Genomic DNA, 26,228 nt, shown 5'->3' with positions numbered 1-26,228 from the left:
TATTTCATTTAATTAAAACTAAAATTATACTATTTTTGTAATCATGAATATAATTGTATATGATAAACATATTACATTATATTATTATTATACATTTATACAAGATGGTAAATATTTATGCGCCTTAATTAAGTTAAATATACATCTTAACTGACATTAAAGGTATGTTTGTATAAAAAAAAATGTAGGAGAATTATCGAATTGCTTTTGGTCGAAAAAAAGATCTTTTTTATAATGTGTAAGACATTTATTAAAATTATGACCTACAAAATAATTATGAATTATAATTATTTATTATGACCTGTGACTGATTTAAAATTCTTTATATAAACTTGTTTTTCTTCTTCCAGATTTTTGACTTAATGACAACTTGCATTAATGTTAAATATGTATAAATAGTAATCAACAGGGCTCGTCGTAAGTTTATGCATTTGTATACAAATCCTACAAAGTTGTATTTAACGTTAGATGACATATAAATCCATTTCAAGATACCATGGTTAAATATGTAAAATCTTATTTTGCATATTTTTGTACATTTATCATATTTTTTCATGTTTCTATTTTATTGGGCATATTATAAAACATAATATTAGAATGTATCAAAATTCTAAATGGAAAATATATATAAAATTAAAAATAGAAATTATATTATCTTTTCTTTCTTATCTTCTTAGTACTCGTACATTTAATGAATAAATTTGTTTCAAAAATTTTAGATTTAAAATGAATTAATAACAAAGATGTAAATTATATGTAGTTCATGAAAGCTCAAGAATAATATTAAATAGTATTAAAAATCTATTTTTTTTTTTTTTTTTAATTATAACAAAAAAATAAAATATAGCTGTAAAAAAAATGAATGGATAATTTATATTATTTCAAAAATAATTTATGTTTTTTTGAAGTAAGCAATTTTTAAGTGCTTAATTTTAGATATTTAGTGCTAATATCCCAATATTGTAATTCATGTTTTATTTTTATAATAATTTATGATTTTTTTCTCTATTTGAAATTTTCAATCTATACAAAATAGGCATGATAAGTATTTGAGATATAGATGACTATATGTATATAGTTATTTTTTATTCAACAATTTAAATATTGTTATCCTATAAAGTCATGGAAATATTCAAAAAAGTAATTAAAATATTTGTAATTTTCTATTTTCATTTAGCTATTTCTAAGTTTGTAAATTATTATAAAATTAAAACGTTAGCATTGATCAGTGCTTAGTTACAAATTACAATAACATTAAGCCTTATGTTCCACAACATCTTATATTTTTATTTGTATAAATAATAGGTAACCTCTATACTTACATTTTAAATATGTTATTATCCTATTCAAAATTGTAGTAAAAATCATTATACATTTTAAGGTATTACTCTCATTTAATTTGTTACAGCATAAGCTATTAATAAACAAGTCTATCAATTTATTACATATATATTAAAGATTAAATATAAAATACACGGGTTGTTAAAATTTAAATTTGTATAGCATAATTTAGTATTCATCACTTATTATTTTTTTTTTTTTTTGTATACATAATAAAAAATAAATAATTCACAATAAGTATGATTAAAAATATAATAAATTAATTGTTTTCAACTTATAAATAATCTTAGATTCTTACCTTAAAAGTATACACTTACAAGATATTACAATTGAAAAATTGATTGCATAAAGATATTAATATTCTTCAGTAATACTGACTATTGAAATTATAAATTTAAAAAAAATATATCACTCTTTTAATCATTGACTTTTTCTTTCAAATAATGCATTTGAAATCATATTTTGATAATATTTTTACAATAATTAAGCTACTTATTTTTATATGTTTATATGTATATTTGTTGTATTTATTTAGTGAAAAAAAATAAATTGTAAGAGAAAAATTAAAACAGAATAATATTTAATTAGATTTCTGTAAGAGCTATCCAGTACTAAATATAGTAAATAATTAATATTAAATCAATAAATTAAAAAATAGATACAAACTAATAGATTATAGAATGAATAGTTAATTTAAAACATAAACTTATGAATATTTTAATGGTAATTGGAATTTAGATCATTTTTATGATAGAGTACACACCAATAAATATTGGCAATACACCAAAAACAACTCTATCTGATCCGCTTACAATGTCCTTGCATTCAGGCAGTGAATCTTTGCTTGGAATCTTATCACATACAGCTTTCTTTAAATTTGTTAAAGACAATTCAGAATAATTCTAAAGTAGGTTGGAAAATAAATTATAATTAGAGGAAATACATACAATTGATTTAATTTAATTGAAATTACCTTGTTGATAATGATTTTGGGTACAGTTGTTACGTTTGCAGCAGTAGCCAAATTTCTATAATTAACCAATAATGGATAAGTCTCATTTGTATCTGTTGCACATTTAGAGATCAAAGATATGATATTTTCTTCAATTTTATTATCCTTAACACACTAAAAATGTAAATAGTAGAATAATAATAATTAATAATTAAGTATCAAATATAATGATCCTATAAACCTGTAAAAAAAATTTATCTATATATGATCATTTAAATGTTAACTATTATTTAAAATTTACTGTTACATCAAAGTATTAAAATTTTTAAATATTATTATTATTATTATTTATATATTAATTTATTCAAAAACTAAATGTTTTTTTCAAAATATTAAATAATTAATTACGCTAAATATTTTGATAAATAAATTTAAAAACCTTTTCAATTGGTACAGTTTTATTCTGAAAACCCTCGGACAAGGCACAGTTCAAAAACTCAACTAGTTTATCTTTGTCACTAATTTTTGAAATAGCACATGCATGTATACTATCAGCATCACATTCTCTATCACGACGACATTGTATAGTATTATCCTTTATCTGTAATCAAGAAAAATGAATTTCATTCAATTCTTAAAAATGAATACTCTATTGTTTAATTTATTTTTATAATAGTAACTTACAGTTCCTTGACTAAAAGGATTGAATGTAACATCAATAAATTTGTTAAATTTTCTGTAAACGGGAATTAACTGGTCTTTAACAAAATTGACACTGTCTGAACATAGTGCTTCATAGTATATTTCAATTTGTACAGGCTTTATCTGCAATAGATATGAACACATTAATACAAAAAAAAAAAAAAAAAATATTAAAAATGTGATAATAATCACAACATTATAATAGTAATTTATAAATATATGAATGCTTTAATGTATTTTCACTCTCTCTCTTTTCTTGTTGGTAAAAAAAATATTAGTACCTACTTGAACTAAGAAATATTGTATCCTACAATTCAATTAAAATATTCAATAATAGTTAATTATTATCTTATAATTTTTACACTTATAAGATGATAGTTGTATTTTTTATAAAAAAGGAATAAGTATATAAAAGTGATAATAATAACATACAGTTAGAGTTTAATATCATCTTTGAAATTAAAATAAATATTTTTATTATAATAATTTAATTAAAACTAAAGTTTTTTAAATTATGATAGTTATAAACTTATAAGCTTAAAATAATTGTAAATTATGAGTTTACTATAAAGAAGTAGTACCTAAATGTAGGAGTTTTATTGTTAATTTGTAGTATATTTTAATTTTCAACCTAAGAACCATAACTCAAGAAAACAAAACATTTCAAATGAAATTTTTTTAAGCAGAACTGAAATAGTCGTTTATAGAATCGCTTTTTGCATATAGGAGGACGTTTGCCATTGTATGACTTAACTTTAGTATTATACAAAGAATATTATTTATTTGAAAATCAAAATCGAAAATAAATATTTGTAAAAAAAAAAAATAAACAGCTTTTTTCAGGATATTCAGCAGATTGTTTTTACAGTATTGAACAGTAACAAGGACGTTATTGAAAAAAATCGTCATAAACAAATATGCCAAATGTGTGTCTATTACGCACTAGAAAATGAAATTACGCCTGTCGATATTCATAACGAAAATATGGTAATTACCTTAGCATATATATGAAAACATACAAAAAAATGTTTTCTATTACATTTTTTTAAACTTTTTTTATTGTAAAATATAAGGTATCACACAAAATCTAATAATGTAATATAATGCATTTAAAGGATAAAACCTACTTTAAGGTATTTATTATAGTATATTTTATAATAAAACATTATACTTTATTTGTTCATATTCAAAATAGTATTTACATTTTAATGACGTAAACAGATTTTTAATGATTATTTAAAATTATAACTTATATAATACCATATTACATTCTTCGTTCGTTTTAATTGGATAAAAATAAATAAATAAAACGGTACTGGTCAAATTTTATACTTGAAAGGAAGGCTGCTGTATAAAAAATGTACCTATTGGATAATAAGGAGTTTGTTCAATTATTATGATTACAATTCAATCTTCACTCGATTACATCTATATAGGATTACCTACACCCCACAACTACAGCTCATAGAATTATTTTTGAAATGGCATATTTCTTATTGTTGCGTATCACAATGAAAAAGTTCAATGCTCCGGATTGTTCCAACATTTTAATCTAATGTAAATTATAGCAATAACATTCTTCTTGTAAATCATTTTTTAAGCAATCATTAATAGTTTAATAAAGTTTTAAAAATCCAATAAAAAAACAAACAATATTTACTAATTATAATGGTTTTAAATTGTTGATATATGAACATTATAAAATAATTTATATAATTTAACAAGCAACGAATTCATTAAAATGGGTGAAAAATTTACTTGTATTTGATTATTTGAACAAGTAACACTTGTAACAATATATTATATGCCGTCATTCTTATAAATAATTGTTTTTTTCTAATGACCTATTTTAATGAAATACAAAAAAACATTCTTTCAGTATCATATATTCTACTTGAATAGTGATAAATTGTTATAGTATTTTGTTATTATTTCCTTAAATAATTCATATTAAAAAAAAAATTTTTTTTTAAAAGATATCAAGACTATAATTCGTCTGTTATATCTATTCGTAACAATAAACAAATGTCTTAAAAGAAGATGATTAATTTGGTCATATTAGCACTATCACCAATAATTTACAAGTCCATATATATTTAAATCAAAAGTTGAGTCTTCACGTATGCAAATACTAAATTAACGTACGAGTACGACAATCGTATATAACTGATTTATTAAATCGAAACAAAATTTCCCAGAAGTACCAACTCTTAAATTTTTCAAAGATATTAGAAGGAGATAGGTGCTTTAGCTCTTCTCGCTCAACTGCTATATTGACTATGGGATTCAATATGAATATAATTTAAATCAATTTCTAGATTGTGATAGTATCTTATAAAGAGCTTATCAATTAAAATTGCTACATTATGTTAGCAGACTAAGTTTTATATCTTATTTATTTATTGAAATATTTTCAAAACGGTAATGTAAGTACTCAGTAAATGTTCCAAGTTGATACGACTAATATTTATAGAATAACAACCAAATAACTGATATTATATGATCAAAGTTCGATGAAATAGCCGATTTCGGTAAGATTTCATTATCTAACATTTATAAAATTTTTTTTGCTACAAAGAAAATCTTGTGTTCAATTTTCAAGCTCAAAGTATTAACATTTAAAGATCTATTAACTTTCAACTATAAAAATGTTGCGTATTTTAGTGATTTATATTGAGTTTTGGAGAAATCTAATATTCAAAAGATAATCAAAATTATTTCTAAAATGAAGTTCAATTTTTTTTGTTTTTATTAAACAATAAGAAATATGAATGAGGAATTTAAATAGTTTTATCAATGCTTTACTAAATCAAACTATAGAAACACAACATATTAAAATATTAATAAATAGCACAAAAATTCAAATAATAAGAAATAATTAAATAATTAAATATTTTGTTAATGAATCCATCATAAACGATGATATAAATATTTAGTGAACATTTCAAATCTTTCCGATAATTATCGGTTAAGTTACGATTTTTCATCAACATTTTTACATTTATTTAGACACTTCTTATGGGAAATTCGTAAAATAACCCCCTAAAGTATCTAAAGTAATGACGACATGATATAACATTATACCTATGCCTTAATATAATTGTATACTTTACAAAATAAGAGAAATATTTCTGGAGGAGGGGTTTATAACCCGTTAACCCTCTCTTGGCTACGCCACTGTGTGCTTGTGTGTATAAGTACCCTGGACGAGACACGCCGTCGCATCGGCTCGATGCCCGCACGGGGTAGCGTGCCGATGTGATGTTTTGTTCGTTTACCGTACACGGAAATTCAATAGGGTAACGTTGCACAGCGGTGACGGTCAGAAGAACGGGGCATGTCTGGTCTGGAAAGAAGGAGAGGGGGAGGGTTTGGACATTTTTTTTCCTACTCCGCGCCCTTTAATCGGCCGCGTACACCCGTAGGCCCGTCTGCGAGGCAGACTGATGGGCGGGCGAGTGACGGAGGGCCCGCACGCTGTCTGGACCGTTTTATTATTTGCGTGCGAAATCTCTCTCGTTCTCTCTCTCACCGTGCCCGTCACTGCGCACTCTCCTCCCTGCTAACCCATTCTAAACCACACCACCTCTCTTTCTCCATCGGTGCATCCACCTCTCTCTCTACCATATATATCTCTTTGGATTTTCCCCTTTCCAGTAGCTAGTTACGAACCCCGGTGCCCTTTATACGAAACAGACTCGATTTCGAAACAAACGCAGCGGCCATCACAATGCATGTGAGAATACTGCGAATCTCGATATAATGTGCATTTTATATAAGTACATATCGCATTTGACAATAACGAAATTTTTTTTTTAATTATCGTTTGGTTATAATCTAACGTTGAGACCAATCAGCAGTTCATTCAGTGTCGTTCAGCAATAGTTACCTATAATTCACGAAGAAGCAGTCTAATCGAATTTGAATTAAACTAAAAGACAATAACATTACAAACGTCCGAACAGAACTATTTTTAGTTTCTTTATTGAAGAATATTAATATATTATTTCTAATTCGTTAGTCGTATTGTTTTCTATGATAATATGATCATTATTTTGTTTTATAACTGTACATATTTCAATTAAATGTTATTTTGAAGTTCTTATTATAATTCAAACCGTTTAAATAATTGATCCAACTTCAATTCACTAGCGAAATCGGTATAAATGATTAAATTTTATTGCATTTCAAATGTAATTGAAGCAGCCTTTGTTCTAAAATGTATTTAATTGATCGAAGCTTTTTATTTTAATACTGGCAACAAGCAACATGTCAAGTCGTAAAAGTAAATACGTTGATTTTGAGTAGATGCATGATTAGGTAAATATTGCCAATGAATTGTGCTTTTCGTTATAGTTATGCACAAGTGTTTTTACTAAATACTAACAACCATTAGTTGTTTGATATAAATATAGGTACCAACGCAACATTTATGAAACCATTATAGTATAATTACATAACATGTGAATTTAATGTCTATACCTAGACGTTATACCAATTACCAAATACTGATAACCATGCACGTCAAAATTACGTACAAATTATTTTAAGGTTTCAGGCGAAATTAATGGAATTCTACGGTTGGGTGTTTTACAGGGTAAGATAAATTATAGGGACGGGAAAAAGATATTGCTGTATTATAGATAATTTAAACTTGAAGCTTATGTATCATTGCTCTCGATAAAACAATTCGGAAAAAACGAGACCGAGTGTATAAATTTATATTTGTTATGATATTTGATATAAATATTTAGTAGAAGTTTCAAATTTCTACGATATTATTTTTTTGTAACGACGAAAACAAAAATTTGATTCTATCGAAAACCGATAGGTCGTACATTTTGTGATTTTGTTTCGTAGTTTTTACAATAATTAAGAAAACTTTTGGGAAAATAACATATGACGCTTCTTCCTCCCCTCAAAGTACTAAATAAACAATATTTCCTTACAGAAATCTCTTATTGTGATCAATCAATCCTGAGTATTTATGTATATATATATATATGTGTGTGTGTATTAATTTATGTGTATGTGTATTTGTATAATTTGATATTTAGCTTTGTATTCATAAACACCCTGTGCTTCTAATACTTTGTTATAGGACTTACATCCGTATATTTGAAATAAATAAATAAATTGTGGTCCAAATAATGTACACAAATCAAAAAATATACATCATGTTAGAACCACTACATCGTTTTACTCAGGATTAAAATACTCAATGTCAGTTTAATAAAATATTTAAATTAGGCTGTTTACTGATTATATGTAGTTTATAAAATTTTAATAACTCAATAATTATCATCAAGGCAAATTCTAATAGTTAATTTACTTGTAAATAGCATAATCTTATACTTATTTATGTAAGATATTTTCTGATTGACGTTATCTTAGGCCGGCCGCACACCAAAAGAGCAAAACTGCTTAAAGCAGACTGAGGCAGCTTTATTATGACTAATTAAAAATAGAACACATGTAATTCAGTGAAACCCGCACACTGATAAGTCATAGTCAAAACAAAACATTTTTACTCTTCAGTCAATTCTAGTCATGACTAATCGTGTTTTATCGAAATAGAACATGCTCTATTCCGTCAGTCAAAACAAAACAATTTTTATTAGTCAAACCGCCAGTTTGACCGGTATCAGATGGTTAACTAGTTGGATACCACTGACGTTGCAGAACGATCGTTCATTAATATAATTAATTATAATTCATAATTAATAATAATATATGATCACTGTTTTTTATATATTATATATATATTTTATATATTATATTATATATTAATATATATATTTTCAAATTTTTTTATACATTATACATTTTGTATACCTATATAAATTTTTAAATTTTAAATCATCATTACGTAATTCACGTAAAAAACATTTGATTAAATTATTTGTTGTACGTTTTTTATTTAAAGGATGAACCCACATTCTTTTTTGTTTTTCATCCTCTTCGATATTTAACAACAAAGACCACAAAATAGGAACAATAACTTCTTCTTCGTCGGAAGACATTTTGGTGACTGAAATACTATACTACAATTTTATGACTAACGATGACTTACACAGTTTTGCTTTTTTGGTGTACGACCGACCAAAACAAACTGTTTTTAGTTGTTTTTAGACAAAAATGACTAACGATGACTAAAGCAGTTTTGCTTTTTTGGTGTGCGGCCGGCCTTAATAGTATTAATCAGTTTCTGTTTTAGTATGGATACATGTTTGTTATACATAGTGAAAATAGTGAAATAAAATAATCGATAAATGATCATTATTCATTATTATATAATATATAGCATATTTTAGGTAGGACCCATTATAATTTTAGTAAATATTGAATAACTTTTGACATATGTGACATAACATTAAAATATACGGCATTTTGACATTTACATACGTTATCACGTTTTATAGCTAAATGCAGTATTCCACAACCACCATATACAGTGTATAATATTAAGTATGTATACGTTTAGAGTTCTTATAAAAAATCAGATTTATTTTTTTAGTTTAATAACGTGAAACTTCTTGTTACTTACCAAAGTAACAACGACAGAGACTTCTGCGATCTTTATCAAAAAATTGTAACAATTATAATTTACAAGCATTTGATTAAATGTTTTTTTTAGTTTTAAATCAATAGTTTATACACCTAAACATTTTTGCGGGGGAAGTGTTAACATTAAATATAGTTGTGAAAAGTTGCGTATTTTCAAATTTATTGCCGGAAAGGAGAGTTCATTTTTTAATAAAAAAATAAATACATTTAATGTATAAATTAATAATTATATTATTTTATTATTATAATAAATATAAATGAAGAATTATTTATAATAAAAAAGTAAACACCTTCAGTTGTTATTAAGTGGTTTTTATTTATTAATATCATCGCTAAACTGTCACCTTTTCTTCCTCTGGAGGGTCGAGACCCGGGAACCCCACCCGTCACGGAAATACGCCACTGATTGTAAATACATAATAAGTAAATGTTCTGCATACACAAGTCAGGTCAAAACAATTAGATTCAAGGCGTAAAGCCATTATGTTATCCAAATGGGAATGACACAGCAGAAAAAACTAAATTTGACCATGTAGTAACATTATTTATTATATAATATATATAATATGATAAAGGTTATTTTTTTGACCAATAAATTTATCAGTGACTTTACAGCTGCCACACAGGGATAAGATAGTAGTGTCAAACACAAAGTAAAATCTAAATGAATACAACATGTGGCTTGTGAGAAATTATAGAATTCTTTATCAAATATAAATTATTATAAAGTCAATTTAGGTCACGATAATCACAATATATGCGTAGTTATACATTATGTAATTTATGGGTAACACCGTCTCAAGTGTCAGTACTAGTCGTTAAATTGTGTTGAAGAGGAATTGTGTCATGATCCTAAAGAAGGAATCGATGTTTACAGAGACTTTTACAATCATAGATAATAAGTGGGCTAGTTCGTCATAAGATTATAAAATATTTCAATCATACTGACTATTATTCGATAAAAAGGGTAATTTTCTTACTTTTTCAAAAAAAAAGTATTAAATTACCATCCATATAATGAGAAACAAATTTATCCTTGTATGGAATATTAATTAATTTAGATAATAATTTATAATAGCTATATTCAAAAATTTTGAAATGTAAATAACAGAAATGTTAATTTTAATTTGTATAACGTAATATTCATAAATATATTATTCCGCATGACTATATCATATTGTTCCACAAGTATACCAAGATGAAAAATGGAAACTCTTCAATAATATTAGAGTACGTTGACTTAAATTATTTTTTATGTATTCATAAGTAGTAGTTCGCGTGAGTGTGTATCTCATTTAACAAAAATAACTAAAAAAAAAAAAAAAACAATGTATTCAAAAACATGTACAATAGAGTTAATTATATAGATGGAAGCAGAGGGTTCAGATATGATGGGAATATTCCAGGTGACTTCAAACATTCTAATTTGGTTTCTACGTTAATATTCAAAAAATACCCATGTCGCCGTTATAAAATGTTAAAAGTATATTTTATAATTTAAAAGTTACAACTGTATAGTTTATAAATTATAAATATATCATCAATTCCATACTGAAATTTAGTAAATATAACCAAATATGTGATTGCCGATTAGTATAATGGTATATATTTAAGTAGTTTAATTATACGATCATATGAACAATATTTTGTAATTTTAATTGATGTATAATTTATATTAAGTTAGGTATGAATATTTTATACAATTTTAAATTCTTGTAATCCTGTAAAAAATATATTATAGATATGTTCAAAAGTACAATCATTAAATTAAATATATTTATTAGTTAAATTAAAAATTTACAGAAATTACAAAGGCAGAAATTTTTAATGAGTTAAAAATGGAAATATAAAATGCATCAAGAAAAGTACAAAAAATATATTCTCATTGTAAATCTGAAAGGTAATAAGAACACTAGAAATTAGTATTATAATCAACATTTAAAAAGCATTAATTATTAATTAATATGTTATTATAATTTATTTATTTACACTTTTTTTTTTTGTCTAGACTGTGGTTTCAATATATTTTGATATTTAAGTATTTAATAATATTAATGCTCAATTAAAAAAATATAATTATTATTTTACAATCCTATAGATATTTTAATGAATAATAATTGAATTTTAATGCGAAATAATTAGTTTTGATTTCTAATGGAAAATATATATGTTTTTTTTAGGATATTTAGATCAGCGGTTCCCAAACTGTGCACCGCGGTGCCCTAGGAGCACCACGGGCAAAGGCACCGCAGCCTACGGTTCATAAAAAATAGTGTAAAATGTATATAATTGTTTTTCCTTATTGTTTTCTTAAAAACTTTATACCAAATAATGAAATATTTTCTATTGTAAATAGAAAAATATCTAAATATTTTTTTTTTTCGGACATTCTGACTTTAACCTTATAATATTTTTATGTAATAATTATTGATTATATGATAACAACAATTTTTATTTATTTAATTTTTTAATTTTAAACTAATAAAATTAGTTATCAATGAGTATTTTTTTTGTCCTGTCTCTCATGTTATTCACAGCAGGGCACCGCGGCTAAATTGAGTCCAAAAAAAGGCATCGCAGAAAAAAAATTTGAAAACCGCCGAGTAAGACGATTTAATTATAATTATATGCAAAAGACATAACCATTCTTTTATTTAAGTAATTTTTTTATAGGTATATATTTAAAAATAATTAAGAAAGATTATGCACATAAACCCGTTTATTAAATAATAAATAGAAAATTATAATGCCACTTCTATTTTAAAGAGTTCTATTTCCACGTATACATACAAAATAACCTTGAGACTACGAAAAGACAAACGTAATTACTCTACCTGCCTGGCACGTAGTCTCCCTAACGATCTTCTTCAATAAATTATTATGTCGGTTGCAAGCCGCGTGCAGGCTTAACGATCAAAAAGCACACAGAAAATGTTTCGTGAACGGTCGGTGAACCGGTGGCATATTTACTGCATTCGAAATTCCTCTGCTCTTTTGCAAGACTTAAAAATTTTGTTTAAACGAAGTTCTCAAACTACGTAAAATAATACGTTTTGCTTCGTATAATTAGGTACGCCTTTCAAAGTCATAGCCGATCGAAATAAAATGAGAAACTACAATTTGTGAAGACTGAATTTATTTAACATTTGTAGTGGTGAAGGGAAGAAGTAATTTGCGTACGAAGAAAATTACATTTATTTTAACTTAAAAGTCTAGAAAAAATTGAAAATACTATTTGAGTTTATTTTATTTTATTTACAAGTTATTATTATAAAATCCAATTAGTTTTTTTTTTTTTTTTTTTGTTTATATCAAGTACATATTTAACACAGTAATGCTCATTTTTGACTAATTATATCCAATCACTTATTATATTTTCATCGTTTATGATTATTAAACATTAATTATTTCAGAAAAATACGTACATGAAAAAAAAAACATAATATAATGAATATTAATATTAATGGGATAACAGCAACATTTAATTCTACATAATGTAACTCATAATCCCATTATCCCGATAACTGTTTTGGATAACCATGATACTTGGTGACCGCAGATTGTATACAATAATTTTTCCGGTAAATCTGTGGTCTCCAGCATTGATTATATTACACCGCTAATGCTGCACTTGCCGATTGATCAGAAATCTTAGTTAAACTAGGTAATTGAATTTAATCAAATTACATACTGTTGGATTTATTTTAAAGTAATTCCTATTTAAAAAGTACACTTTATTAACTTTTCTACCCTATTGTTTCATAATTTTGGTGAAAGTCTGTTTAGTTGAACATTTTCAAAAACGGAGACAATTTTATTGTTAAGATGTATTAATTAATTAACAACAAAAATTAACAAATTACCACATTAATTATTATTTGTAGTATCATTGATTCTATATATATATACATATCGCTTTATTACTCTCCCGACTATATATTCCTTAAACATTCCACTTTATTCCACGAACTTCATTTCTTGTTTTTATATTACCTAGATATTTTCTTATAGAATTTTATAATTTTATAAAACTTCTTGAAAAATACAAACAGCTAACTTTATAACTTATATTTTAATTTTTAATTTCTTATAATAAGCAAAATAATCTAAACTTTGAGCCATTTGATAAATTTGACAAATAAAAATATTTAAAGAATTTATTTGACTTACACAAATACATAAAAAATCGACCAAAACTTACAAAACAATCATAGTAGTAGCTTTTCATTATATTAAAAATGATTTTACCTTGTGTCCATTAGCTATACCACATGAACTATAAGATTGTATATGTTTATTTAACCTAATGACCGACTAAAATGATAAAAGCTATTAAAGTTCAAGTTTATGTTTACTACACATGAATACAAAAAATATGTCTATACCTATTAATATACACTGCATATACATAGTCTTTTGTATGCATTTTGAAATGGCTACACAAAAATTGACAGGTGACAAAAGATATCTATTATGTTTATACTTTATATAGTAATATGTATAATGTGTATCAAATTATTAAAAACGTAGTAAATATTTCCATTTGTAAAATTAAAACTTATTATATTATTGGGTCATGAGTTTTGTCCCTAAACCTTTACTCGTCTCAAAATAAAGTAAAATAAATTGTATATTTTTAAAATGCATTCTTCAACTGTAAAATAATTTAATTTTGCCAAATTTTAAATAATTGTCCATTAATAATTAAATAGGAATACATCAAAATAAAAGTTAAAAATATATAAGAATATTATAAATATTTTATTTTCAAAGTCAAGTACATTTTTATAGTTTTGAAATGATGTATTAAAATAATTGTTAACATGTACAAAAATTTAGAACATTAAAAATTTAAGTTTAATTTTTTTAAAATTTTTTATTAAGTTTTAACTACTAAAAAAATAAAATATTAAAAGTTTAAAAAACTTTTATAGGATTATGTTTTAATAAATGAAATATTTCTGTTTTTATATTATTACAGGTTTAACACAAGCAATGACTGTATTATATAATCGTTATTTTCCAAGTATTAATTATAAGTATGACAACTGTTAGTTCAATTCTCAACACCTGTACATTTGCGTTTGTTTTAAATTGTACATTTGCAAACTCTTTCTCATTGTATATTTAAGCAACAAAAAACTGTTAATATTCTGTTGATCAATTTTTAATGTGGATCAGATAATATATTTCAATGTTTAAGTAATTGGGATATTATTATTTTTGAATAATTTATGTAGAAAAAAATTTTAAATTTAGCAAATATTTCAAAATATTTCACCTTTTTTTTTAAATAAGTCTAGAATAGTAATATATGTGCTGCAGTTCTTAATGTTTAGCTATTTAAATTTTTTTAAACAAAAGTATTAAAATCTTAAAAGAACCATAACTTCGCGCATATTTTATTTAGAAAGTTTATTGAAATATAATCAACTGAGAAATTACAATCAATGCATAATAAGAAATTAAAAATATAGTTGTTAACACAAACAAAGAATAATAAAGATTAGGTATCATGAAAATACTAGGTTAATTTATGGCTATTAATCATATACTAATAAGTAACTTGTTCGTAAGGACTGTATAGTTATTGTATAGTTGAAGTTATTAAGCCAATATTATTTTTATTTCACTAACAAATGACGGCAAGTTTAAATATTTTTCTTGTATATCACAATCTACAGATTATACTTTATACCAAAACTAGAATTAATATTGATTTATTGATAAATAATATTTTATTTTATGGCTAATTGCCCATTAACATTTTTCATGTAAATGATAAAATTAGAGCATATTAAATTTCATCTCCTGGAACAAACTATCTGTAAAATACAGATTATATTTTTGTTTTATTTATGTAAATATTTAACAAATGAAATACGTAGTACTTTAAATTTTAAAAACATATAATACACAAGAAAGAAGTACGTGTAGTTAAGTAACCTTATGATTTTTAATTTACGTGGATTTATAAGAGTATGACTCATCGAATACTGTTTGTAATAGCATTCAATTCTGTGGAAAGTCATAGACAAACTTTCATGCATACAAATACATGTATATTTTTAATTTATTAAAATTGAAAATATTACAACTTTCCATTAAAATAATATTTTGATAAAAATAAAACTAACAAAATGTTTAAGTCTTATTATGTGTATATACATTTTAATATATTTTAATGAACCTGTATTTTTATTATTGATCCACCCTATTGTCAGAAATGTTTTATTTAATAAGCAAAGTTATATGTTACGATAAAATAATTACCATATTTATTATAAAATAATTATAATTTACCTAAATTGCTGTGACCTATTCTAAACCTTACTTCTTACTCAAGAAGAAGCCATGTAAACGCTACTGAATTTCATAAAAATGTACATTGAAGATTCTTTCTTATAATATACCTAAAAAAATTACAAGGATATTCAGTAAATGCTAAAGAGAGTATCAGTAGGTACATTCACAAATTATAAAATATTATGTCATAGGTACAAGCATTTTAAACCAGATTTCTTTAATAATTTAATACTTTGTTCATTTATGATTCGTTAAAATGCATAAACAGTGTAAACAGGTGTTATAGTTTGTTACAATATATTTGTATTTAGTGAATCATCTATTGCACAAACCTAAATTTTTTTTACCTAGTAACTGTCATAGAAATAAACGAAAATTTAGATTTTTTTTTTAAATCGAGAGCTGATTTTAAGATTCTTATGACGAAATGTTAAATACAATTTATTATAAAATCAATTATCGCACTAATGCCCACGTAGATAATCAATTATCAATTGTACTGAAGGACGACCACGATTTAAGATATATCTTAAATCGTTAAGAGGATGTCACACCCGCATGTGTTATCTCCGTCTGACATACGTACAACATAGCGAATTTGCGTTTAGTGATTCCAATGTAGTGATGTTAGCTTTAATATTAGAGTAAACTGACTTATAATCAAACTTCAAGGGAACATTATCTGTGTTTTTTTTGGTCCTTTTTTCCCGATATTTAAATTTTTTAGCGAGTTATAATGTTTTTTTTAATGTTTAATTTTACATACTTATAACACACTTAAAAATTAAAATATTGGAAAAAATCGACCAACGAAACACAGATAATGTTATTCCTTTAAAGTTTGATTATAGGTCAGTTTACTTATTAAAGCTATATATTAAAGCTAACTTCACTACATTTGAATCACTGAACGCAAATTTGCTATGTTGTACACATGTTAGACGGAGAAAACACATGTGGGTGTGACGTCCTCTTAAGAAGAGTAAAGGTGGATAAGGGTGGATAAGCGGTAATACTAAAAACCTAAATACATGATGGGGAGGAGGATGTAATAACAGTTATAACTGCACGCGTTTATGGAAAACCTATGGGTGCCATTAAAATGATAATCGGCTACTAACTACTAGGTAGCCATTTTAATAACCAAGAGCGTTCACGCAGTTAGAAGACAACTCTTCTACTTTAAGAGTTAGGTATCAAATAATAAAATTATTGTTATTATCAATAAAATATTAATATTAATTTTTTTGCCTCCGATATTTATTCACCTATAAGCGCTTTTGGTCTTTACGTTGGCAAACTGCTTTGTTAAAAATTATATTGCATGCAAAGTGTACATAATACGTTATTATTTTCAATATTTATTTAAAAAAATAAATATGTGCGTGAAATGTTTGGCATTTGGCTACGAAGAATTACAAAGAAACATTAATAATGATTGAATGTAAATAAATGTTCAGCTAAACATTAAGAAAAATTAATTAAATATTATATATCTTAAATTCTATAGGTATTATCTTTCTAAATTTATAATTTATAATCATTGGTAAAAAAAGATACATCATTAAAAATCATAAAATAAACACTAGACAGTTTAAGTCGATACTCACATAGGAATAGTTTTTAACGTTAAGCTCACAAATAGTTTTAAAAAAAAGTTTCATTTAATAAATTAATATTTTAAAATTAGAAATAATACTCTATGAATGTTATTAAATATTAGTAGGTACGTATCATAGTATTTCTAACATAAAACAGCATATTATTTAACAGTATGCATTTTGCAAACACGGATAATATAAATCATATTGTTACATATCGTCAGCCGTATGATGACTTATGTATACTTGTATCAATTTTAATTTAATATAGATGTGAATAGTTTATGTACCCTAACTCATAAAAATATTCAAGCCTACTGATAATGTGTGATTAATTTGTTCTATTAAATTCGAAATACCTGCTAAGATAGGTTTTGTATAACTTAATGCACACGTGAGAATTAAATTTAGTTGGTTGATAAAATAATGTTTAAAGGTACCTATAAAGATTAAGATGATCAACACATAAGGGTAAGATAAAAAAAACTGTAAATACATAGCTATTGTTCAAGATGTATGTATAAATATGCGTTCACAATATATATAAGATTTTCTGTTTGACACTTTCGTAGGTACAGTAAAATAAAAATATTATGTCATAATAATTGAAATAAGTCTTATGTGATAAATAAATATTATTATAGAAATCGTTATAAATTATAAATAATGAACAAGAGACGTAGATTAATTAAATTAACCATACCAAAACGTCCAGACTTTGAAAACACGCAAGTTTTCCCAATTCTAAATCTATAACTATCGATAACTTGAAATGCTATCTTAATTTACAATTCTCAATTAACTATAAAACTTTTCTTCAAAAGTCAGAATTGTGCAGTATAAATAAACCAGGTGACAACCACAGAGTATTAATTAACGGAAATACCGGGGTTGGATGTACTTAAAAACAACCAATACAAGTAGGACGGCCGTGGGTCGTAATTCTATGGGTAATGCATTTTGTACACGCCCATGAAGACAGTAAAAAATTGGCACCCTCGACGGATCAACCGAGAGTTTAAATTCATGGAATCGTAAATCCTGAAAAACATTTGACCGCGGTTTTCGTTATATTTCATACGGATTGACGTAGGTTATATTTGAGCACCTACTCGGGGCAAGACAAATTGACAAAAAAAAAAAAAAAAAAATGGTACTTTAACATGACGCACTATCCAGTGCAAGAGGGCCATATATCAAAAATATTAAATTGTTCAGGAGAGTATTTCTAATGTTTGATGATTTATAGTAGTTTGTAATTTTCTTCTGCTAAATATCAATATGACTAACTAAACCAGACATTTTCTAATAATATTGTTATTAACAAGTATAATTTAAAGGCCACATTTCGTATTACGGCTTTATTGTTTTCAGCTACCTCTCGATCTTTCTTAGTGCAATAAATTTATTTATATAACTGACGATTTAAAAATATAATTACATAGATGGCACTATTCTAAAAAAAAAAAAAAAGAAAAAATTACGAATTCAGAGATACCAAAAACGTAAATTTAAAATATGGCTCTCTTGCACTGATAGTGCGATAAAATTACTTACATCAAAAATATAGGTTTGAACGAAGGAACAAAATAATAACAATCAAATAAATAAAATAAAAGTTCTTTAAAGAACATTCCATCGCTCCCCCGTGGTCTCATCACAACCGAACAGTCACTACCACTCACCGGACCGGACAAGCCCGCTAGTCCCGCCGGGTGCGCACATTGACCGCGTCTCCCCGTGAAGTATCAACGACCGTTACGACATCGTACGTATTATATACTCACCGATGCGGCTGCGTTCATCGGGACGGACACGGGAACGGCCGTAGCGTTTGTCGGGGCCGTCGGCGAGGTCTCGGTGTTGACGGCCGTTGACTGTCCGTCCGGGTCGCAGCGCGCGAACGTGACGAGTGCCAGCAGCATGAACGTGGTGAGTCTTGCCCGGTGTTGTTCCATTTCGTTGAGTTTCCGTGCGCGGTAAGAGATGGACACGACGGGAATTTTGAAGGAAACGTACGAGGTTTGCTCGCGTACGATGAACAATGGGCGAGATGCGAACGGGGAACGGGCAGGGTACAGTAGTGAGAGAGTTGTTCGGTGGAACGACGAGTTGGCTCCGCTGCGTGTTGGTACGTGCTTCGAAAACCGGCGTCTGTCTGCGTAAAAGAAAGGAAAAAAAACCGGGCATGCCGATGGGACGCCGCGCTTTTCGGAACGCATCGGCCGGTGGGGGAAACGTACGGGTGCGCGCGCGTCCGTCGCGACGTCTGGCGACCGAAACCGGTACGACGTTTGCCCGGCGGGGCTCGGGGAAATCGTGTGACCGCCGAAATTTGAAAATTTCCTTGAAACAATAACGACGAAATCGTGTTCTCGTACTAGCTGCGACCGGTGGCGCAACTGGAGCCAAAGCGTTGGGCATGCTGAAATTGCCGAAAATAAAATCGATGGTACTTCAATGCAATTATTACTGATGGACATAAAAAATAAAAACCAGGCGTTCGAAATTTAAACTCGGTGATGTTTAAGACCTTATAACGTCTGTGGTGTTGTGACTACTGGCCAATCCGCCAAACTTCGAAGATATCTCGCAACCGTTAAATTGTTACAGAAAATTAACAGATCAATGAGTTTCCCTGTGTATACAACGCAATCTGGTCAATAGAAAATAACTCTGACAGAATGGAGGATATATATGGAAACAATGCTAGGAAGAAGGTAATGCAAAAAATAGACACTTGATAAGTTACCCAACTCAAAAAGTTCCAGGGTCAGGAACCGTTTTGAATGTTAACGTTTTTTATAGATCACCAACGGTGTTTTCATAAGGAGGGAAGAGTTAAATTTCAACATTTCGATAAACTTAAAAATATAATAAATTGCTTATACATTTTTGTTTCGTCTAATTTTTATTATTTTTATTTCGACCAATTGAAACAAAATATAATTAATACTATTCAATTTGATTGATATATTCTAAGAGTGCTTGTATAGTGATTATATTATTTACCTCTTGTGTCGAAATCTTGAGATAATATTTTGCATTTTTTGAACGTAGAAAACGTTCCTTGTTATATGTATAGGTACATAACAATAAAATTTGTAATAATTTACTCACACTCAAGTAAATATAAGACATAAGTACTCCAAAATGAAATCCAACTGCACACATTTTCAATTGAATCCCTTTTGACAATTTATTATTCAATATAATATAATTTATAATGCAAGAATTTTTCTATTTTGATACATATATATATCCATACAGGTCTGCCTTTATATATTTTCCGCTCTAAACCATAAATTATATTGTTGCTTTTTATTAAAGATATTACCAATCGCAATTATAATTTGTTGTAATCGTTGGCAGTCACAGTGAGCTATTGGAGCTAATACGATAATAGTAAAGACGCTTTACAGTAATTATTGTCGTCTGCTGTCGATATTTATCTAATTTTGTCGCTTCAATTTTTTTTAAATTTTACGCCGTCCATGTATACATGAAATATTTATAATACAATAGAGGAATATAATAATGTTGCCCTTCCAGTGAGAACAGGGGAGTTAAATTATGCTTGTATCGTGCAAGGGGGTACGAACTAAAAAAATATCAAATATGAAATTTCAATTATTAGCATTTGCATAACATGTTTATATATTTTTTTTATAAATATTGCATTGTAATTTATAATTAACATCTGTAATATTAGTTGCTTACAAATCGAGCGTTTTATAAGTAATAATATTATTTTTAGTAGGGTGAAAATTGCATTGATCCTTAAAAACAATAATTTTAAAATTATTGTTTTTAAGGATCAATGTAGTTTTTAAGTCAATCATTTAATAGAGAATTCCTTTATCCATTAACAAATAATTTCACGAAATTGCCTATACTACGAAAGTAACTTACTTTACCCTACTTATAACCTACACACTGTAAAATTCAAAGTAATACATACATGTCTATAATATATAAACAAATAATTACATATGTCTATATTATATTACCTATTTTAAATTAATATACTGTAATTATGTTATCATTACTAAGTATTAATTTAAGTTAGTAAGATTTTTTACATGAAATATAATAAATCAAATTTAAATTCTATACATATTGTTCATTTGAACAATATAATCCATTCATAAAATATTTTCTATGTATTTATTATTTCTCAATTTTAATTAGAAATTGTAAACAATACGATCTATAATAATAACACAGTAGTTATTTATTTATAATGCTATGTTTATTTTTGAGCTTAGAATTTTGGCTAAAACCTGCTAAGCTAGCAGAGTTGATAATGTGCAAATGTATTGAATAGGTAATAACTAATAATGAATAAGGAAAAATAATAAGTAATGGAATATTTGCAACATGTTTATATATTATACAACTAGGCATATGGGCTGTTTGTTAATAAATTAGAAAAACAAGAAGGTATTATACATTATTCAATTATGTTAATCAAAACAAAAAACACCAACTATTTAACGTCAACGTTTTATATACTCATAAGAATAATTTATGTGATAATATACGATTATATATGAACATTTGTATAGAACAAAAGTATGTTGTTAATATGTTACAAAATCAGGATTTTCCTACATCTAATTAAAAGTTGAAATGAATTAAATTAATGATATTTTTATAATGAAAAATAAAATTATAAAATTAATTATTGTTTTAAATGGTGACAAAAAGTAACTTAAATTATTTACTTATATTGTAATAAATATAGTCTTTCATTAATATAATATAGTATTTACTTTTCAATATAGTATATTTTATGACAAAATATTTTCATGCTAAAAAATTCTATAATCTATACTTACAATTATCTAAAATAATCCGTTTCAATAAAATGCATTCCCAACTACTTGAAAATTAATTGTATTTGTTATAAGTACGTACCTTATAAAATACAACACAAACATTTCATCATGGAAAAATATATTTTTATTATGCTTATAATTGAACTCATTGTAAAAATATTCAAAGTATTGTTAAAACTTCACGATAAGTTTGAACTTTTACATTTTATAAGATTAAAAGATAATCGAAAAAAGTCATTAGATAAAAATCAAAAATGTTTGAACAATTAAATATCGTTATAAAGTTGAAACTCTTTTTAACATTTCTATATAGGTAGCTATCATAATTGTACTTACAATTTAGAATAATTAATAATTATTAAAATATTTTTGAAATTTTAACAATAATTATTAATTATACAGAACAACTTGTATAATCATTGGCATAATTAGCGAATAAAAAATTAACTGGTGATAATCATTGATAAGCGCCATTTAATTGTGCTTGTAGTTTATGTTTATATATAGTTGTATGCATTATGCACTTTGTAGTACATTTTAGTACAGAATTTTTAAAAAAAAAATATAAAAATTCAAAACTAATAAATAGCTGCACATAATGTCATAATTTTTGTGTAAGTAATAATCCAAAATAAAAAATTATTCAAATAATGTAACATATTTTATGTGCCGAAACAGAATACTATGAAAAATTAAGTCTATAACTTATCATTTCATTAATTATTCAGTCTTACTTGTCGCTAAACATTTGTATCATTAATACATTTTTTTTTCTTTACCCGTATTTTTCTTTAAATTTACAAATATAAGTAAAAGATAAAATATACAGTAAAAATGATACTTACAAAACGAAATACGAATGCTAAATAATATGTAATGATTATGTTTTAACCTTCTCAACCTCAAAGCTCTTAAATTAACGTATTATATTTTAAAGTGTAATATATGTCACCATGTACAATACATATACATATTGTAGTCATACACTAGTACCTAATAAATGTAATTAATTCTAATTATACATTAGTAATAAATGTATTACATAATCATACTTAAAATAGCATTTAATCAAATTAATATTAATCAATTATATACATTTGGAGAAAACCAAGATTGCATTTGAGTCACAATCATAGTACATAATATTCAAAATCTTATCTTATACCTAATATCATTATAATATCTTTCAATTATTTAATAAATAATAACTAATAACTATTGATTAATAAATAATATTTATTAATCATTAGTTATTAATCATTAGATATATGTCTCTTGATTATCACACATTAGATAATTTTAATGAATCATAATATATTATCAATTAATTGTTTTTAATAAAAAATCTGTTAAGAAGAAAACACACGAAGAGATTATTATAAGTAACTCCTGTGCACGTCAAGAACATACTTCACATCGTACCAACAAGATACAGACATATCTCCATGTGTATTTCTTTTTTGACATACCATTATATAAAATAAAGTCTATTGTTTTTATTTTTTTAATCAAACTATTATTCCCTGAGAAATCAAAGAATAGAACTTATAAAAATATTCTACTAATACAGACGGTAATAAAGTAAGAATATAAAGCATAATTAATATTCACCGTCCACTTTACATTTCTTATTAAAGGATAAGATAATAGAATATTTAGCCTAACATAGATGGTTCACTTCAGATAATTTTGGTTAATATTTTATTACAAAAGTAACGATTTCATTAGTTTTTGACCGTCCTAGAACTTAAATAATTTTTTAAGATCTAATGAACTTATATAGTGGAATACAAAACCATAGTTTATGAATTTATATATGTACACTTTTGAAAAACTTATTTACCTTAGAAAAAAATTAAAATATGTCACTGAAATATTGTAATAAATTATCACCCTTTAAAAACAATCTTAATAAAAAAAAATAGAAAAATACTTCTCAAAAATACCATATGAACCTTAATTTCCAATTATATACAACTGTACTGGATTAATTAATTAATTAACGTATTTCTGAATCCAATGCATCCATTATTTTTTAATGTTTTAATATAATGGCAATTATATAACATTATTAATGAATATAATTAAAATGACCCTAAAAATTGATATTCTGCTATAAAAAATCTTGATTTTTCTAACATAAAAATTCCCAAAATTATACAATGTATCACTAGGCAGCAGCACATACAATACCCAGAGTAATATACAGCAAGTGCAATACACATTCGATATGAGCATATATACTTTGTCCACATTTCTTTAACGAACTGGATGATCCAGTTTTTTGTCAACTCAAAAACGCATGCGCCATGAACTCTTTTTTCTGTTCCTATAAACACCCGCTATAACTAATGATCTATTGCTATTCAAACACAGTTGAGTCAATATAGAATATAAAGAATACAATAAACAGTAATATGCATGCGTTTTTAAAAGTAGGTAGGTACAGTTAACATTGAAAACATCATGGTAAAAGATTTTTTTTAAATTATTGCTTTAAAATATATTAACATTTATAAATATCTTATCATTTTTAGATTATTTCGTACTGACCGGTAATAAGCAATCATTTTTTGTTTCTTTAAAATGAGCACAGCCTATAGAAATAACTAAAATAATAATCATAATTTAGAACTTCTGAATTATGATTTTTTATAAACAAATAGAGCTTCTATAATATTTATCTTTACTCCTTCAAGATAGTTTATCTATTTAGTCATTTATCAGTTTCGATTAATTAAAAAAAAAAAGATAGTCTAAAAACCTCGTGACGTAGGTTTTTTTATACTGACCTTCATTCAATCTTTTAATTATTCAAATCAACGAGTTTTTACTGAGATAAATATTAAATATATTTAAACAACCAGCATAGTATTGTATTGAATTGTTGAGAGTATAAATAAATATGTTGAAATTACATATTATAAACAAAAATTTGTACATTTAAATTATTAATATAGGTATATTTCTTTATATTTCTACTAAAAAAGTGCATCAAACAAGTTTTTACTTATTTGAGCACATTTCACATTTTTTTTTTTTTAGAACTTATAGGTATTACGCGCATTAAATAAAATTAATGCAGTCTTAAAACTTCTTAAATACTTTATCAAATACTTTAAAAGAAACTACTATTTTTAAACAATAGATCCAGCACAAGCATATCTATAAGCAAACTTGAGGTTCAATGGGTAAAACTTTAATAAATATTTCGTACTCTACCTGCTGCGAAAATGACGTACATTTTTCTTATTTATACCTATGCAAAATATTGCTATAAATATATACATATTTTGTGTACTTTATTAAATTCATTGTAAACCTATAATTGGTATTTTTTTTTTTATTTTTTTTTTTCAATCCGTAGATTGGTTGAATGATGAAATATTCTTCCATTCTTCTCTATTTATTGCGACTCTCTTTAGTTCTATATATGACTCTCTTTTTATATCTAACATGATTTGTTTCATATATAACTGTCTAGGTCTTCCTCTTCCTGGTTTCACTCGATTTTTCCTTCAATTATAGTCGTTATCCATGTATTGTTCCTTATGAGATGTCCTATCCACTTCTTTCTTCTCTCCACGATTGTCGTCCATATTGCTCTTTTTTCATTTATTCTTTTATACACTTCTTCATTAGCTCTCGGTCTGTCCAAGGAATTTTTAGAACCCTTCTCCAGCACCATGTTTCAAAAGCCTCTATTTTTCTTCGGTCAGCTTTCAATAGTATCCACGATTCAGCTCCATATAACGCCACACATAATTGGTATAAAGACTGCAAAGGGCGCAAGCTTTGAGTTATTTTTATTTCAAAATATTATAAGTCTTGCTAATAAATAAATAATTTAATATTTTATCAGACTTATTAATTATCATATAGAACATATAATTAAACGATAAGGAACTGATTGAAACC

General features: G+C 25.8%; 1 protein-coding gene across 1 annotated transcript; it reads right to left on the bottom strand.

Annotated features, from left to right (window-relative positions):
• Nucleotides 1-2,006: 2,006 nt before the first annotated feature.
• Nucleotides 2,007-19,643, bottom strand: LOC112694198 (GILT-like protein 1). Its single transcript, XM_025569597.1, has 5 exons — nt 19,257-19,643; nt 2,978-3,118; nt 2,733-2,894; nt 2,315-2,467; nt 2,007-2,243 (listed from the first exon to the last, which is right to left on the bottom strand). Exons 1-5 carry the CDS (start codon nt 19,425-19,427, stop codon nt 2,076-2,078), a joined length of 795 nt encoding a protein of 264 aa, XP_025425382.1. The 5' UTR covers nt 19,428-19,643; the 3' UTR covers nt 2,007-2,075.
• Between the last annotated feature and the right edge of the window lie 6,585 nt (nt 19,644-26,228).

The sequence above is a fragment of the Sipha flava genome, unplaced genomic scaffold (assembly GCF_003268045.1).
Source record: "Sipha flava isolate LNK unplaced genomic scaffold, YSA_version1 124_pilon_pilon, whole genome shotgun sequence".
Classification (NCBI taxonomy): domain Eukaryota; kingdom Metazoa; phylum Arthropoda; class Insecta; order Hemiptera; family Aphididae; genus Sipha; species Sipha flava.
The sequence above is the reverse complement of the archived record's forward strand: the minus strand, read 5'-3'. Positions and strand labels throughout refer to the sequence as shown.